This window comes from Hydra vulgaris, chromosome 01, assembly GCF_038396675.1.
Source record: "Hydra vulgaris chromosome 01, alternate assembly HydraT2T_AEP".
Taxonomy (NCBI): Eukaryota; Metazoa; Cnidaria; class Hydrozoa; order Anthoathecata; family Hydridae; genus Hydra; species Hydra vulgaris.
Genome location: NC_088920.1, coordinates 4,133,271 through 4,150,107, shown reverse-complemented (window position 1 = coordinate 4,150,107; position 16,837 = coordinate 4,133,271). Strand labels below are relative to the sequence as shown.

Below are 16,837 nucleotides of genomic sequence, written 5' to 3'. Positions count from 1 at the left end.
GTTGCAAATAATTTAGTACTGTATTATATTCTTTATTGTTTAAGATTTTTTTTAAGTAAGTTAACTTGTATGTTAAATTAGGCGAAATATAGACATTTTCTTAAATAAATTTTAAATGGTTTTAAATAGCTAATGACAAATAAGAATAACATGATCATAAACATCGTGATGATTACTTAAAAATCAAAATCGTGATGATGACTTAACGAGATGTTGCTTTGTTTAGTTTAGATTTGTCAAGGTTGTCTGCTGAACTAAAAAAGTTTTATCATAAATATTATGGGAAAATTGGTGAACTTCAACCGCTAATAAAAGCATCTGCAGATGTTGATTTAATACAAAAATTTGTTGAGCTACGTATTGTTAATCCAGTGAATGCTCAGGCGGATGCAGTTTTTAGTGGTGAACGAGAGAACTTTCTTAAAAAGCAAATGAGTTATACATCAATTTCATACAGTGAAATATTCACAAAAGAAAGATCTTTAATATTAATATCTGGAATAGCTGGTATTGGAAAAACATGGTTGCTTAGAAAATGTTTGCTTGATTGGTCAAATGGTTCAATTTGGAAAAATGTTGAACTTGTTTTTTATTTGGAATGCAGGAGACTTAATCAATATCCAAATATTTCTAATATTAACGAATTGCTAAATGTTTTCTACAAAGATATTGTTAATGACATTAACATTAGTAATGATACTGCACTGTTTATAATTGATGGATTAGATGAATTTAAATATATGAATGAGTTATTAAATTCAAGTTTAACTTGTAACTATCCAATTGTTAATGCTTTAAAAGAAATTCAAAAATACAAACATGTAATTGCTGGTAGAGTTTATGCAATAGATCAGTATCAAAGTCTATCTACAAAACATAGTGATAAGTTAACCATTCAAATAATGGGGTTTAATGAAAATGGAATAAATAATTATGTAGAAAATCATGTTGTGGAAGAAAAAAAAGAACTTGTAAAAACAACTTTAAAGGAGTCTCCAATTGCAAAAGCCATGGCGTCTGTTCCATTTTATTTATCTTCGATGTGTAAAATTATTAGTTATTCAAAAAATATTAATTCAAATTCTTGCTTAACAATGACAGATTTGTATGCAAATATTTTTTTATATTTTTTACGAGAACATGTCATTAAAGACAATAAATTTATATATGAGATAATGGAAGACAGTTCCAATAAAATATATTTTTTAAATATCTGTAAAATTGCGTATAAAATGTTTGTTAACAATAAAATAGTTTTTTCCAAAGAAGAAATTCAAGATTTTATCAGAGACTTTGATAAAAATGAAGGAAATTATTTTGGATTTATTGAAAAGGTTGAAATAGATCTAGGTAGTTATTATCAGTTTGCACATTTGACAATAATGGAGTTTTGCGCCTCTGTATATGCAATTAATCATTTAAGTAGTGATGAGATTATGGCCAATGAGATGCTGAAAAGTTGTTTATCAATGATTTGTGGATTAGCCAATAGAAACCAAAATAGTTTTTTAAAGTTTCTTGTTAACCTGAATCCTTCAAAAAAATATGATGAATCTGTAATTTTGTATTCTATTTTGGGTAAGTTCTAAATCTTTCTTGCATTATTTTGAATCTATTTTAGATAATCATTTAGGTGTTTAATAAGATATAAAATTTTAGGAACTGTTTCTTTGTTTTTATTTAAATTATTATTTAAATAAAATATTTCTGTTAATAGTAGATTTTTGAATGCAAATAAAGTATTTTTGTAACTTTTGATTTTTTATGTTGTAACTTTTTTTATGTAGTATTTTAGATTTTTTATATAGTAACTTTTGATTTTTTATGGTTTTTTAGGTTTTATCATTTGATCTTATTTTTAAAAAAACAATTGTTTAACATATTTGTTTTTTGAATGGTATAAAAAACTATTTTCTGTTTGTTAGGCAATTTTTCTAAAAAAATTCGAAAAAAATATTCTTTATTTAAAAATTTTTCTTTAAAATATTATTTTTTTGTCATAAGAAAAAGAAATTCAATTCATTGTGTGACGATTGCCTTATAAATGCTTGAAGGTGGTTAAATGAATAAAATACTGAAGGTGGTTTTGGTTATATTTATGGTAATATGATTTCTGCTATTTTAGATAAGACTTTTTTGTGTGTGTGAGTTATATTTTTTTTGATTTAGAGTTGATTTAAAGATTCTTTTTAAGGAAACAAAACATATTTAATAATTGACAAACTGTTTGCGTAACGTGCATATATAAAAATATAAATATAAAAGTATAAATCCTTCAAAACCTTTCATCAAACGCAAAACATGAACAATTATGTTTTTTGTTAACAAAATATCTTTTTTATTATCATAAATAAAATATTAAAAAAAAGTCTTTATTGCTATGTTTTTCTTTTAAGTTAAATATTTTAAGCTTTGATTTTTCCAAGACAAAAATATCATTAAACAGCTTATAAAGTCATCATTAAATGTTTTACAAAAAATGTTTACAAGAAAAACTTATGATTTGAGTTCAATCTTATAAAGCCTGTACCAGTTAATTTAAACTCTTTTCTTTGATTGAAATTGCTTTAAATCAACACATAAAATTTTTCTCACCTTGTAACAAAAAAAAGTTGCATTTAGTGAGTTAAAAAAAATAGTTACCATATACCTACACTCAGTGGCATAGCATGGGTGACTTCCGGGGCGGACATCAATGATGTCACCCCTTGAAAACAGTTAAAATTAACATTATGTAAAAGAAAAAAAAACATAAGCTTAAAGTATGATTTTAATTCAACTATTTAATTAAACATTACAAAAAGTACTCCAGTACCATTTATAACGCATATACTAATGCTTGTAAAATAAGTCTTTATAAGTTTCAGTTGAAAAGCTCCTCTAACATGAAACCACAAACACACAGATTGTAAGAAATAATATTTATTTTTATTTTTTATTATTTTGTGGTTTCGCCCTTTGATGGCGTCACCTGGTGCGGCCCGCACCCTCCTAGCGAAGCCCCTGCCTACACTGAAAAAACTTATAGAGACCAAAAATATTTTAATAATTTTTCGAATAATTAACTTTTTTAAAATAAAAAAACACAAAACGATATAAAATTTAAATTTTCTGAAGAAAAGTCATTAGTTTTAAAAGATTATTTCCAAAATCTTGTATTAAATTATAATTTTTATAAATTGTTTTTATCTGTTTAAGTTTTTATTGTGTATGTTAATTTAAAATCTTTAAATAATTTTTATGAAAATATAAGATTTTAAATAGTTCTTTAATTCTATAAACAACATCGACTTTAACCAGCAGTTGTGTCAAAGAAATATTAAAATTCTTCCAATACAAAAGGGAAAAAAAAAAATTTTTGTTCAAATTTAATTGTTTTCCTCATTTCTCATTTTGATAAAGCAAAAATTTGATTTAACTTATTTATTTTAAATAAAAATTGTAATAAGAATTATTAAAAATTTCATTGTCAAAAACAACACAAAATTGAAAATGAGTTTCTAAAAAAAAAATTTTTTTTAGACATTACAACTTTGAAAAAAAATTTTTTTTTTTAAGTTGTAATAATGAGTGCACCATCTGTAAATGGTGCTAATGGTTTTTTATCATTTATTTAAACTTTAACATGATTGGCAATGTGATTTGATAAGTCATTGGTTTATAGAACAATACGTTAATTATTTAGAACCTTTTGCTACTCCCTATGACCTTTAGCTAGTCAGATTTAAAAACGGTATCCTAATTTACTTCTTGTCCTAATGGTTTTTCTTAAGTTTTGTGCCTGTTTTTATTTGACTTCTTATTGCTTTTTGGCTTGTTAGGGATTTTTTTAGGCGAGCATAGCAAAAGTTCTGGTTTGCTACAATCTCTTAAGACATAGCAAACATTTGTTGGAGAGAAAATGTAGAATAAAAGTGCTAAACTTTTCTCGCTAACCTCACTTGAGCTTATCATTTCCACTAATCCTGCCCTCTGGTAAAGTCAAGTGTGTGATTCTGATATTGGTTTTCTAGGACTCAGGCTATAAAAAAAATTGACCCTTTCTGAACTAAAAATACAAGCCTATTACATAAGACTAACTTTTTTTAACAATGTATCTGAACATAGTTAATTAATAATTCAAATAAACAATTAAGGTCTAATATGGTGCTTTATTTTAATGATTTGATGTTTATGTTAAAAACATTTTAAGTAATGTTTTTAAAATTCTATAGGTAATATTGTATACAATTGTAATAATATCAGTGTATAATGAATTTATAACTTTTTATTGTATGAATAAATGTAAAGATGTTTTAATTTTTTTTTAATTTTCAACCAACACTGTTTTTATATAATTTGATTTGTAAAAACAAAATGACAAATGAACCATATGATATTGCGTTTACGATTTTTCTGGGGTTCTAGTTAACTTTTTTATTATTTTTTAATACAAAAATAATACACATTATCACATAAAAAATATTTTAAACAACATTATACATATAAATATTTCACAACTATTAGCTTACTAACAACAAATAATTAATATTTTTAACCTAACTACTATTCAATTTCCGTCCCGTAACGATCCAATATACAAATAAAAACCGTAACGTCCACTAACAAATCGTAACAAAATTAAACTTTTACTACTTGCCTGATGATTGTGGTAACACATGAAACTCAGAGTTGCAATATTAAATTTTATTATAAACATTAGTATTTAGCTAATTCCTGGTACTGCGGGTTTGCATAAAACAATTATTACCTCATATAATAATATTTCGACTTTTAGATTTATTTTCTTTTTATTGATTTATAAATCGTTTCAAAAGACTCTTACAGAAATAACTTGACTGAACATTTTTTTCTAATGGATTGTTTGAAAACTATTATTGGTTTTATTGGTTTCTGTTTTTTTTTATTGAGTAATTTAAGTGAAAACTGTTGAATTATGTGACTTATATTGATAAATGGTTGTTATATATATATTTTTTTTTGTATAATTAAATGCTCATTTGAACTTTTTAGTTAGTGTGATTTGCTTATGAGTACAAAGTTAATTTTGGTAATTTACAAAGATTTTTTAAATTATTCTTACATTTTTTTACTTTTATCGTTTTGTCTGAGTCTGTATGTGTGATCTGGGCTTTTTTTACTCTACCACACTTTCATTTTTTCTGAAAACTATCATCATAGTCGCAGTTGTTTTATTTCACTCTGTTTTATTTTCTTTTGTTTTCTTTGTGTTCCTATTTTTTCTTATTTGTCTTAGCCTTTATATGAAAACTTTGGAGGTTAAGACTTCACCAGTTCTTGCTTGAAATTGTTTGTTTTTTTATCAGTTTTTGTTACTATAGTTGCAGTTTTTTTTCTGAGGGTTGTGTTACGGAATATATCACTTCATTTCTCGTCAACATAATTAGCAAATCATTCTTGAATGAATGTAGGTGTGTCAGTCCCTCTGCACTACTTTTTGTAGGCTGTTTTGCTTCTATTTTTTATAGGTTAACAAAAAGATTTTTAATCTTCTTTTGGTTAGCCTATGCTTCCATTTCCTGCTAAATGAAACAAACCAGGTCTTAGCCAAAAACTTAAGTTTTAAATTACGTCTTATTTTTGTTAAACGTTTATGATATTATAATAAAGTAATATAGCCATTGGTCAGAAGACTAACATAACAGCTTAAGTCACGCCGTTTATATAGGCATAATTAAAACGAAATGAAAAGCATTTCAAAACTTTTTTTTAATGGCTAAGTAATTAGATTAGACTTTGCGTTTGCGTTTTCAAGATTCACTTTCTTACAACAACTTAAAGCAAAGTGAGTTATAAATAAATATTAAACGAGTGTCGATTGCGCCATCTAATTCATGGAAATTAAAAAGCTCTTATCGCAACAATCTTTTGTTGCGATAAGAAATGCCAACAAATCAATGGACTCTAATTTATATATTTTCTAATTTATATCAGAAAATATTGATGGCGACATTGACACAGTTAAAAAATGAATTGCTTGTCTCTTGTTATGAAAGTCCTGCTGCAAGAACTTTTTTTGAAAGTTTTATAAACAGTTAAAATTCATTTTGTAAACGCTAATATGGTTGTGTAACAGTAGGTATTCATATTTGCAATAATCAAGAGGTTTATTAACTAACTTTTTTTTTTAATTTTAAATACATTTTAGCTTAATTTAGTTACATTTGCTAAAGAAATTTGGTGAACTGAGCTGGTAAAAACCACTGCATATATTATGTCGCGACGTTACTAATTTTTGTCAAAAATAAACAAGAATGGTACAGGAAATTTCGGAAACTTCCATTTAGAAAATCCTCTATGTGTAAAGTTGTTCTGTGCAATTCCAATTTTGATTTATGAATGTACAACTAAAATGCTAACTATTTTACCCTATTTTTTTGCGGTTTCAAATCAGGTAACAAAATTAGACGATCAGAATACAAATGTGGATGATGTTGCACAAAAGCACCGAACAATTTAAATTTACTGTTGATTTATGTGACTTCTATTGATAAATGATTGTTATATTTTTTCTTGCATAATTTTAATGCTCATTTGAACCTTTTAGCTAGCGCGTTTTGCTAATGGTAGAAAATTAATTTTATTAAATTACATTGATTTTTTAGTCATTCTCAGATTTTTTTTACTTTTATTGTTTTGTCTGAGTCTGTTTGTGCGATCTAGGCTTTTTTACTCTACCACACTTTCATTTTTTCTGAAAATTATCATTATGTAGGTTCTGTTTTATTTTTCTCTGTTTTCTTTTCTTTTCTTTTCTTTATGTTCTTGTCGAACCCTTTAAATAACATCTTTGGAGGTTAAGACTTCACTAGTTCTTGCTTGAAACTCTTTTTTTTTTTATTAGTTTTTGTTGCTATAGTTTCAGTTTTTTTTCTGAGGCTTGTGTTACTGAATATATCACTTCATTCTTCTTCAACATTCTTGGCAAATCATACTTGAATAAATCTCGGTGTGTCAGTCCCTCTTTATGCTGTTTTGCTTCCCTTTTTTGTAAGTCAACCAAAAGATTTTTGATATTCTTTTGATCAGCCTATGATTCCGTTGCCTACTAAATGAAACAAGCCAGGTTTTGGCCGAAAAATTTTTTTTTATTCTATGTCTTTTTTTCATTATTTTGTTTGCAGATCTGCGAAATAATATGTTGCTAGTCGAGCCAAACTTTGGTTCTCCTTGTAACATTATATGAATTTTTTCTTATGTTGTATATTTACCTTTGCAGATGATTAGATGCCCTTACCTACGATTGTTCGTCTTTAATTAAAAAATAAATGAAGGAAATTTTTTTTTTCATTGATCAGACAGAAAATTATTTCTTTTGTACTTCTTTGTAACCAAAACAAACTAATTTTGGTGTTCTTAGGTTATCTTGACAATCAAACTTGCATAGATTAGGGTTAAAACGGTGGCCAGATGAACTTACTCAGTAAACACAGATTGGCTCAGAGTTGGTCAACATTTAGTTGAAATTGGTCGAAAAATGAATAGAACGTTTAGCGACCTATTATTGACTAAAAATCGACGCTTGATTTGAAATATTATTTCAAACCTTTTTATATATACGTTTACTAAACGTTGATCTAACGTTTAGAATATCGACTTACATTAGTCAATATTGTAAACCTTTAGTCGACCTTAATTAAACGTAAACATTTAAAATCTACGTAAAATCTACGCTATAAATCTTTTAATATATACGTTTATTAAATGTCGATCAAACGTTTACAATATTGACTAGTGTAAGTCGTTATTCTAAATGTTTGATCGATGTTTAATAAATGCTTATAATATTATAATAAAGTATAAGCCATGGCTCAGAAGATTAACAGCTTAATTCACGCGGTTTATAATTAAAATGAAACGAAAAACATTAAAAAATTATTTTTTATTGGCTAAATAAATAAATTAGACTTTGCGTTTGGGTTTGCGTTTTCAAGATTCACTTCCTTACAACAACTGAAAGCAAAATTACTTATAAATAAACTATAAACGTGCGTCGATTGCGCCATTCTAATTCATGAAAGTTCTTATCGCAACAATCTTACGTCCTAAATCCCAACAAATCAATGGACTCAGACGTTTTATGGATGTTTGCTCTAACGTTAACCTGGATTCATTCTAAACGAATAATCGAGCAAATCTGAAGTTTTTTCTAAAAGTTGTTTTGACGTTTAATAGACGTTTGTGTGTTTACTGGGTAATTATGCAAGTAGACTACAAGTATTCAGGTTAAAACCATCTAAATTTTTTTTGTAATATATTTTTTTTAAAAGTATTTAAAATTTATTTCCACAAGAATAGATAAGATTTAGGCGTAATCAAAGTTTTTTATCTAAGTTTCGAATCTACATTGTTTATGGTGCAAAAATGTACATTCATAATGTCTGTGGTGCAATAATGTAAATTGGCATGCATAACAATAGTTCATAAAACTAAAACCTAAGTAAATAAAAATTTCAAATAAATAGCAAATCTGCTTTTGGTTGAATTTGATTTGAGATTTAATTTAAAATTGATAAGATTGATCACAGTTTTGGAGCTTGTCATTTAACTTTACTTAAGCTACGAGAGTTTTAAATTATAATAGTTATAAAAATAATAAGAAAACAAAGTTACTGATCGAACATGTATAATGTTGCTAACATGGTTTATAATTAAGTAGAGAAGAGATTTAGTTTCTAGATATATTTATTATGTGTATGATTAATGAAAATATAATAATAGTTATTGTGATATTATTATAATGATTGTATAAATAATTTTTATTGTGTAAAATATTTGTTCACTGGTTATACTGATTATCAAATCAAAAGACACAGGTTCGTTTAGATGTTTTTAAGTAAAGTTTTTTTGCTTTAGGTTTTTTGAAACAATTTTTTGTTCATCTACAATTTATATGGTCTTTATCTGTTATGCGCCAAAATTCCATTTGATGAAATCAATTATGATTCTATATTTATAAACTATGACCTTGTGAAAGCAATTTATTTTATTTTTTTTTTATTATTTTTTTTTGTAATTTGTCTTAAGCAGAGATAAATACTTTTATAAAGATTTTTTTGTTTTTAAATTAAGTTGTGTGTGCCTCAAACAGATCTCAGTTTGACCTTTAATTTGTGTCTTAAATAAAAGTTATGAATCTGATCACAAACCATCGACTGCAAAAGCACAAATACATCATAGTTCAGATAAGTTATTCCCAATAAATTTGTCTGATTATGTCTTATTATTGTCAGTTTAAATTTGTCAGAATATTGGTTTATAAAATTAAAAAAATCCTTTGCAGAAATATGAAACAAAAATGTTTTATTTCAAAATATAAGTATGCAAAACAGATGGCTTCATTCAGAAAATAAGAGATTTTTTAAGCATTTTTTGTCAATTAAGACATAAGAGGTCTTTTATTGGATAAGAATAGTTTTTTTTATACTATCAGTGAAACAATTTGTGGACCATGAATTTAGATAGGATATAAATTTTCATCCAAATTAAATTTATTGAAGATGCAAGAAACCAAACTTACCAGACAAAATCATATTTTTGATCAGAAATGTAAGTTTATCAGTAAAGCTATAGTTTTACTGATAACATTACCAGATTACTTTTTGTTTAAATGATTGTTATCTAAGTTAAAAGTTAAAAAGAATAAAACAAGGTGCATCTGCTCTTGTAATATATCCTCAATCAATAAAGGAAAGATAGATTCAATTTTTTATATATATATTTTTTAAGTTTAAAGCTTTTATAAAAAAAAACCATTATTATAAAGTTTTTTAATTTATTATGCTTTTTAAGCGAAAATATTTTTTTGTTTAACTCGTAACGCCAGGCTCACTTTTACATGGAGTGTAAAAGCTGTATGAAGCTAACATGATACCTACAATATATATCTCGGTGTTTCGGATTTTTTAATGTCGCGGTAAACGAAATATAACATTTCGTCAATTTTGTGTATTAGCAATTTTTTGTATTGTCAAGTTTTAATAGTGTGTTGACATAAATTAAACATTCGTTTTATTTATGTCAACACACTATTAAAACTAACTACATGGTTTGAGTTAGTCATCAAAAGTTTAACCCTCCGTCGGGTGCGTTTGATCGAAATGATACGCATCAATCGTTTTTATCTTGTACATGTTTTTGAGTAATGACTTAATATTCTGCTTTTTAGTAGCTTTTTTTTCTTCTTTGTTTTATTGCTCTACATCATCAAACATGTTTAAATCACTTCATATGATTTGATTTTGCGCCTAGGGTTAGGACTATTGTAATTGTAATTGTAAAAATTAAATACAATTACACATTACAATACAATAATATTGTATTGTAATATTACAGAAACAATAAAAACATTTTATTTTGGTAATGTATTGCTATGATGAAAAACAATTACAATAAGTATTGTATTGTTTTTTTTCTAACAATACAATAAAATTCAGGAACTATTTTATTGTATTTTTTGTAATGAAATAAAATTACAACAACTATTGTATTGTTTTGTTGAAAAAAATCACAATAATTATTGTATTGTTTTGATGAAAACAATTACAATAATTAATGTAGTGTATTACTATACATTAAAGTAGAAAAGCTAACGTATTTTAACGTATTTATATTCATCTCTGACGAACTTACTATTTTTTTTGCTATTTTTTATTTACGGATTTGCAATATAATGCAAATTTTATTTTTTACATATTTAGATTTCGCATCACCTATCTTGTTATATATTTCTAAGCTCTAAATGGCCGCAAAATATTGCCTGTCTGATGAAAGCCTTACCATTACGAAAAATAACATTCATAAATTATTTTATTCAGCCCTTTTATTTTTTTCTCTTCAATTTAATGCTGCAAAGGAACTTAAAATATATATGAAAATTAACTTGTAACACAAACAGTTAAACATAATAATTCTTATTAAATAAAAATGTTAATGTCTTTTATTACAAAGACGAATTACAATACAATATTTATTGTTATTGTAGCGGGTCATTGCATTACTTTTTTTTTTCAGATATTGTTATTGTTTTATAAAGATGAATTGCAATACAATATTTATTGTTATTGTATTACAGAATTACAATAGTTGTAAATCACAGGTATTGTTATTGTTTCTCAATTAAGTTAATACAATAACAATAATTATTGTTACTGTTGATGTTTTCATTACGATTACAATAGTCCTAACCCTATTTGCGCCATTGTATGTTACATTTTATAAGTTTGATTATAATTAAAAAAAATTATGACTGGTTAATACATTTTTAAATTTGTTGACATAATTTGATATTATTTATTGTTCAATTCAACGGGGATGTATTTTTTTTAATTAAATTATCAAATTGATACATTGCGCCTTTGAGCGTTAATGGTTAAAAAAGTCTTTATTACCGAAGGTTGGATATAAATCTAACCTTTTGTACATATTATTAAAACATTTTTTTTTTATATTTTTAAATAATATTTTTTTTGTTCATTTTTTTTAATATATTAGTAATTCCTCCTATTTCTTAAAGAGATGTTTTTATGAATTAATGATGTCTTAACTTATTTCAAGAAGTTCAAAAAATAAGGGTTACCAAAAGAACTCAGTAATATTTTACACCGTTTTAGAACAATCCCAATTTTAGAACAATCCTAAGATAACATAAGAAATGGAAATAAAAGAAAAAGATGCCAGACATTCACATAAAAAACGATTAACAAGGTATAATGCCATCCACCTAATTGTTTGACACATAAAAAGCTATTGCGGAAATTGCGTAAAAACTGTAGCAGGTTTTAACGTTCAAAAAGATATGTTCGAACATGATGATTAACATATTAAATTAAAATTATATAAATGTTACACTTCTTTTCAAAGATTTCAGAAACTTTTTTTTTTTTTTTAATTTTTTAATTATAGAATTAGCTTTTGAAAATAGTCACTCGAAAGTTATATCAACTTGATAAATGCGCCTCTTTTATTTAAAATTGCAATTGTGATGGAATTTTTAATTATTGTAAATATTTCATATTTGATCAAAGATTATTTAAGCATTTTATCAAAAAAACGGTTACGGTTTAAAACTGATTTAAATAGGAAACATCAAGAAAACAATAAATACAAGTATTTTACATATATATATCATTTGCTTGACTTCGTTACGTTTATATAATAAGAAATTTTTTATGAAATTATTTATAATATATAACTTTATATTCGCTTCATATATAGGTATTACTGAAGTAACTGATAATAATTTACAAACTGTAAATTCTGTTTTAAAAAAAACGCATTTTTACACATGTGGCTTTTAAATTATGATAATGACGTCAGACAAAATAACAGTAACCAAATCTATTTATTAATTTTTTATTTTCGTTTTATTTATTTCACATCAATAATATTATTAGTTTATGTTCTCCAACGAAAATATATAATTTATTATTTATTTCACATCAATTACATTAAAAGTTTATGTTCTCCAACAAAATTATATAATTTATTATTCGACATGTCATAAAGCATTTATCGTGATCTAAACCTTATGGTGAAGCCTAAAATACTTTTATTTGAAATATAATTGCACTAACAACTTTAAACGCGATAAATATACCATAATTAATCTAATAAAACTAAGTAAATAAATATACCATAATTAATGTAATAAAACTGAGTAAATAAATATAGCATAATTAATCTAATAAAACTGAGTAAATAAATATAGCATAATTAATCTAATAAAACTGAGTAAATAAATATACCATAATTAATCTAATAAAACTGAGTAAATAAATACATTTCGAAAAATTCTTTTTAGAAAATATAAAAAATTCCTCGTGAGACCTGGAAAGGCATAGTTAGATTAGATTTGGTTCAGTTAGCTTATGTATGTTTAATTAATGTATGTTTTGTTAACTTCTAAGCAATTTGGAGGTACATTATTGACATTTTTGACATTTATTAGACTTTATATTTCATAAAAACGGTTGCGATAGTTACGATATCATTCTATAAAACTAAACGGTTGATTCAAATTTTGTTCGAATTTGTGAAAATATTTTTTTAAAGTTCGATCGTCGAGTTTTAACTATAAACAACATAACGTTATTTTTTTCTTAAAAAAGTTATACGAACTCATAGCGTCACTATCGTTTATTAAAACATACAAGGGTAACAAAACTTCCTAAAATTCGTAAATAGTTCATATATAGTAATATATATATTCATAAGTAAATTCTTCAGTTTTATATTCATTTATTTGTTTTTATTAAAAAAGTTTTTGTTTTAAAACTAAATTTATATATTTCTAAAACAATAACTTACGACGAATGTCTTTTTGTATAAGATTGATGATAATAAATATTTTGTTGTTGTGGATATATTAAGATTTATTAAAAATATACAAGATTAAATTGCTAAAATATATAAACCTTTAAATTTAATGTAACCTTTTTCATAATATCTTGATTTCTATCTCTAAGCTTATTCTTTTTAATATAAAATAGCATATAGATACGTGTTTATAATTTTCAAACTGTTTATGTATTTAATCCTTATATGTTAATGGAAAGAGTTTTAAATTAATATAAAAATGGTGAAATATTTTATAAAAACAAACGATTTTATATTGCTTCATCTCCATTTGAGTATGAAAATTCTTTATAAGAATATTGCAACTTGAAAATATCGCTCTCACGAAATTAAAGTTTTGTATTCGTTAATTTGTTTTTTTTTTGTTTTTTTAACGTTTGAAAATATAATATGAGTTTCCTCTAGGAAATGCGATAATTGAGTATGAAAGAGTAAGTTTTTCAATTGGTAGGTAAATCGAAAATAGATGTAAAAAATTAAATAAATTTGCTGAAAAAGAAATCAACCTGCCTTCAAAACATTAGTGATGCAAAGTAAAAATGCATATTTATAATCCTTAAAAAATTCTTAAGTTAACACATCATCTCGCCACAAAAACTCTACACTGCAATAAAAATGTTATCGTCGCGTGGAAAACATTGTTTTTACAAATTTTTTACTTTAAAAAATGTTTGCCATGCTTTTGTATGCCAAAAACTAGTACATTATGATAAATGTTTGTACGTATCTATGTCATACTACTTTTATAACATACTGAGGTATTATTCAATTGCATTTTCAACCGACTGTTATTAATCGTTTCTTTTTCGTTCTATATGTTCACAACATTTGCGCAATATGGACTATTTTAATGTAAGTCACCAGTTTGTCCAAGTTAAATATTCTGGCATGAACCTGTGTTTCTTTTGCAAAAAGTTTCGGAGAAATATTGTTTTTATGAAACAGTTGTGAATGAGAAATTATTTTCTTGTTTACGTTAAAATGTACATGGATTTATTTTTTACTTTTTAAAACAATATGTCATTTGATGTAATTTTATGGTAAACTTTAGATTTAATCGGTTATCGGTTTATCCAAGGTATGTTTGTTGCTTGTTTTAATATAATATATATATATATTACATTTTGTAGCTATCCTTTCATGACGAAATAATGTTTACTATGATGTGTAAATGTCTCATTATTATGAATCTTTCTGATTTCTTTGTATTTCATTATGACAGGCTTCGTTTCATAAGTCTGGCGTATTGCTGTTTAGAATTTAATCGCTCAGTATAAATCAAGTAACACATGTTGTATCACATATTATTATATTTTACCTTATAAAATTTTTAAAAATACATCATTTGGAAGATAGATAAAATGCGAAAATGCGGATATTTTCAATGGGTTAACTATGGGAATAAAGTGCGAAATATTTTTCCTAACTTTTTTTTCTGCACTTAACCTGTTGAAAGTTTCAGTGTTTTACGAATACAATATAAATCATCCTTAAAGAAATAAGTTAGTCAAAGTTTTTAATCAACGTCGAAATCGAATGAACAAATATTCTTTTAACAAAATTTCACTTGCTTAATAAAATGTTTTATGTTTTATTAAAACAACCGAACGACAAAATTTTCTTGAAATATATTATTAAAAGAAAGTATTTTTAAGTTATATAAATGAATAATTTTTGTGATGTTATTTTTAATATATTTAATTTATAACTTATAATTAATTTATTTCGTTTCAAAAAAGTGAAAAAATGTTTAAATTAATAAAATTAAAAAATTGTCTAAATTTTTATAATTTTTTTCAAAGAATTATTTTAATTAAAAGTTTCACTATTTTAATATTTTTATATATTATTTTAATTTAATGTTAGTTTATGTATATAAAATTATTATGTAAAATATAATCTATTTAAAAAAAATTAAAATTTGTATATGATTTTTTATGAAAATTATTAAACAGTATATGTTTGAATATGTAGAATATTATAATGTATACAATTTTGATTATTATTTTAATAATTTATTTGTTAAAATTTATAACATTTAATTTTACTTTAGATCGTCTAAGTAAAAGTGAAGATCGAAAAGATTTCCATGATTTATTTGTTGAATGTTTTTATGAAAGTAAATCATCATTTACTGATGAAATAAAATCAATTGTTGATGAACGATGGTGGAAAATTTCGATTGACGATGGAAAAACTTCTTACGAAACTTCTTGCGAAAATTATTTCATAAATCATTACCTAAAATCTGGAAAAAAGTTATCGTTGTTTTGCGTTGCTAAAAATATTTTAAGTGATGAAGAAAAAAAACTTTTAATACAATGTTCAACTAATGTTCGCCATGTCCTCTTTCTTCGTCCAATTAATTTCGAAGGATGGAAACCAAAAGATATGATTAAAGAGTTGTGGATATTTATCTCATATTATTTAATAACAAAAAAAGATTTTGAAGAGAATTTTCTTCCGTGGATTAATCTTTGTGAAGAATTAGAAATTAATTTTCACAACGACATTGATTTTATTAAAGAAATTTATGAATGGATTCGTTGTTCAAATGTCAAAAAGTTTAAGATCACTTACCGCGAAAAAGATTTTTGCAACCTCGATGAATTAAAAAGCTTAACAACATGATATAATATTTAATATTTTAAATATATTATAAAAAACAATAATTATAAACAAATAATGAAATACTTAATGTATTAATTTATAATAAATATGTTTTTAAATATACAAATTAATTTTACTAGTTTATTAGATTTATTATTTAAAAGTTTAAATTTTTATTAAAACAATATCATAAAATAATTCGTTTTCAATTATATTAATAGTTATAATTATAATATAAATTAATAAACTATTAATTTATTAAATATAACTATTATTATGGTATATAATTTTTTATAATTTTTTTATTGTCATAATTATTTTTTATTGTTAACATTATTAATAATATACTTTTCAAATTATGCTACATAATTTATTGTTTTTTTTTTTATATTTTTATATTTTCAGTTTTTAATTATTATGTTATTTGTATATAATTTTTTAAATAATATTGTTTATAAATATTTGTTTAATATTTTATGTATACTTTTATTTTTTATTATGCTTAAGAGTTTTTACTAAATATGCAAATGAAATATATATTTTTTTAATTTTGTTAATAATTTCTTTTCAAGTAGTATTGTACCATATTTAAGATAAAGTCATAAGTTTTTGATTTGGTTGAATTTTGAAAAAACTTAATTTTATATTAAATATAAAATTTATTTTTACATTAAATTTGCAATTTTTATACACTTTTTACACGAATTAATGTTTATGAAAAATAATTTTTTAAGGTTTTCGCCATTATTTATTTAAGAGATATGCGTCGTCAAGAAAATAAAAAAATTCGATGGTTTAGTAGAATTTTTCATCGAAGCTTTTCAGTTCGAAATTTCATTTTTCTGACGTT

General features: G+C 24.2%; 1 protein-coding gene across 2 annotated transcripts in view; it reads left to right on the top strand.

Annotated features, from left to right (window-relative positions):
* Positions 1–16,123, top strand: part of LOC136075036 (NACHT, LRR and PYD domains-containing protein 4B-like) — a 75,893-nt gene extending 59,770 nt beyond the window's left edge. For both annotated transcript variants that reach the window (XM_065787258.1, XM_065787257.1), the window contains exons 9-10: positions 232–1,578; positions 15,431–16,123. In XM_065787258.1, the coding sequence (XP_065643330.1) occupies positions 232–1,578; positions 15,431–16,008 (1,925 nt within the window). In that variant the 3' untranslated portion in view covers positions 16,009–16,123. The remainder of the gene's footprint in view (positions 1–231; positions 1,579–15,430) is intronic.
* Positions 16,124–16,837: the final 714 nt, after the last annotated feature.